The sequence below is a fragment of the Ovis canadensis genome, chromosome 15 (genome assembly GCF_042477335.2).
Source record: "Ovis canadensis isolate MfBH-ARS-UI-01 breed Bighorn chromosome 15, ARS-UI_OviCan_v2, whole genome shotgun sequence".
Taxonomy (NCBI): Eukaryota; Metazoa; Chordata; class Mammalia; order Artiodactyla; family Bovidae; genus Ovis; species Ovis canadensis.
In genome coordinates this window covers 86,887,665-86,890,613 of record NC_091259.1, presented here as the reverse complement: position 1 = coordinate 86,890,613, position 2,949 = coordinate 86,887,665, and the positions used below count along the sequence as shown (strand labels likewise).

At 38.0% G+C, this 2,949-nt stretch overlaps 1 protein-coding gene across 1 annotated transcript; it reads right to left on the bottom strand.

The window, feature by feature from the left end:
- Positions 1-420: 420 nt before the first annotated feature.
- Positions 421-1,395, bottom strand: LOC138420653 (olfactory receptor 5M11-like). The gene has a single exon (XM_069553969.1). It carries the CDS (start codon positions 1,393-1,395, stop codon positions 421-423), a length of 975 nt encoding a protein of 324 aa, XP_069410070.1.
- Positions 1,396-2,949: the final 1,554 nt, after the last annotated feature.

Here is a 2,949-nt window from a genome sequence, read left to right as displayed (position 1 = left end):
GGGAATACCTAGTGGGAATTTTCACTTAGAGAGGGGCTCCTCAAAATGAAATGATTTCAAAGAACCTAAAATTTGGTTCTAAAAGCAGGGTTTTTTTTAAATTTAAATTTATTCATTTTAATTGGAGGCTAATTACTTTACAATATTGTATTGGTTTTTCCATATATCAACATGAATCTTCTAACACCATACACAGAAATAAAAGCAGTTTTGAAATAGTTGATCTGAGGTACAGAACTCTATGCTTCATTTCTAATAATATGCAAGGAAATGTTACTACTCTCCACCCAGGTAAACATAGTAAAGGACAGCACTCTAGACTAAGTCCAGCTTATTTATTCTCAGTCTGAAGAACAATTGAAACACAGACAAAGAATATGAAAACTGATCTTATAAATGTAGAGATATTTGAGCCAAAGATTAAGAGTTACAGTTTACTGGAAACGGAGGCATGGCCATCTTAGTGACTATATTTCTTCTGAGGACTCTCTTCAGTGCTAGTTTAACATCTTTGTTCCTCAGACTGTAGATCAACGGATTAAGTGCTGGACTTACAAAGGTGTAGAAAACAGCTATTATCTTGGATTCTTCCACCGTCGTGTCTGTTGGTGGTCTCACATACATGCAGAAGAGTGTCCCATAAAACAGCGTGACAGCCATCATGTGGGAACCACAGGTGGAGAATGCCTTGCACCTTCCTTCTGCTGATTTGATCCTGAGGATTGCTGTGAGAATTAAGGCGTAAGAAATCAGGATGATGATGAGGGAGCTGGAGAGGTTGAAGCCTGCTGATATCAACATGGCATGCTCTTTGACATAAGTATCAGAGCAAGAAAGCTTGATGAGTGGCGGGTCAGCACAGTAGAAATGGTTGATGATGTTGGATCTACAGAAGGTCAAGCGGAAGGTCATGATGGCCTGGAAGAGTCCATCTGAGAAGCCATAGACATAAGGGAATGTGGCCAAGCTTATGCAGACGCACCTGGACATCTTCACACTGTAGTGCAGAGGGTTGCATATGGCCACATAGCGGTCATAGGCCATTGCTGCCAGCATGTAAAACTCAGTGAGGAGAAGTGCTATGAAAAGGTAACACTGTACAAAGCAGCCAGCAAAGCTGATGGTCTTCTTCTGCAATAGCAGATTAGTCAGCATCTGTGGGGCTGCTGTAGAGGTATAGCACAAGTCTACCAACGATAAATGAGTGAGGAAGAAGTACATGGGTGTGTGGAGGCGAGAGTCCAGTCTGATTAACACCATCATGCCCAGGTTGCCTAAGATGGTGGCAAGGTAAATGACCAGAAACAGCACAAAGAGGAGAGGCTGGAGCTCTGGGCGATCTGTGAGGCCCAGGAGAATGAACTCTCTTAGTGTGGTGTCATTGGTGCTGGGCATTCTCTGCACTTGAAACAGATGGAACCAGAGATAGGAAGGTACGCTTTTCATTACTGACTGTTGAAATGATTTTTATCTATACCTCCAGATCGTTCAAAATGAATACTATTGTAAGATGAGGTTTTGCTTCTACTAAGCCATTGTTTCAGCTTCTTTAACACAGAACTATTATTCTATTTCCACCTCTTACCTACCTTGCACCTACCTCTGAACCTAAAGATAACTATGCTTATAGCTATGTCCATATGTATAAGTGAACTGCATATTCCCTATCTCCCTACACTTTTTATGCTTCTGCATTTTACATACCTTTATGTCCCCAGCTTCAAGGCTGTCCTTTATGAAGTACTTTCACTCCTCTCCCATCATACATAAAACTGAATTAATCCCTTTCTGCTTTTGACTTCTCACACACCCTATATCCTCTCATTTATTCTTTAGCACATTATATCACTAAAATGCATTCACTTGCTACTTATATGTTAGTTCTTCAAGGGCAGAGTAAATGAGTCTTCATTACTGTTTTGTGATTTCTAAGGGCATATTTATATACTACTTTAAAATAGAAAAGAAAAAAAAATAGCATGAGCATGGAATACCAAACTACTTGCAATCTTTTATTCATCTCTGATTCCCCACAGAATGATTCACAATGCTATATCTTTCATAGGAAAAACGGGGGCTTATAAACTGTTTGACAAAACAATTGCTCCAAAAAGCTTGTTAATCAAGATAATCTACAGAACATCTGTGTCAGAAAGTCACATAGGACAGTGGAATCTCACACTTAACATTTATCCCGATGATCCTAACACAGATGTTCCCAGAATCACACTTTAAAAATATAATTACAAACCAAAACACAAAGGCACAGTCACCAGAGTCCTATAAACACATGATGAATCAATGAAAAAAGAATTTTTAGATGAAATGAATTCTCACATAGTATTTTGAGGATGGTCTACAGCAATGACAGAGTGTTTTCATAAAGAAAAGAAACAAGCTTGGCATAAAAAGTATTTACTTAAATATGACTCAAATCTATCCAGACATATGACAATTTGTAGCTCACTAGTTCATTGTCACTTCTAAATAAGTGCTAATCCCTTCTTTTGTACTCCACACGTGCTTTTATGTTTTTATTTCTCTCACACTTCATTTTTTAAAAACTTGCCCAATTCTTGTCTCATTTCCAAATGAGTCACTAAAACTTACTGTAGTTATGATTTAGAAATACGGTTAAAAAAGTGCTTTTGGTCCACAGTCATCAAGACAGTATGGTACTGGCACAAAGACAGAAATATAGATCAATGGAACAAAACAGAAAGTCCAGAGATAAATCCATGCACCAATGGATGCCTTATCTTTGACAAAGGAGACAAGAATATACAATGTATTAAAGACAATCTCTAATAAGTGGTGCTGGGAAAACTGGTCAACCACTTGTAAAAGAATGAAACTAGAACACTTTCTAACACCATACACACAAAAAAAATCAAAACAGATTAAAGATCTCAACATAAGACCAGAAACTATAAAACTGCTCGAGGAGAA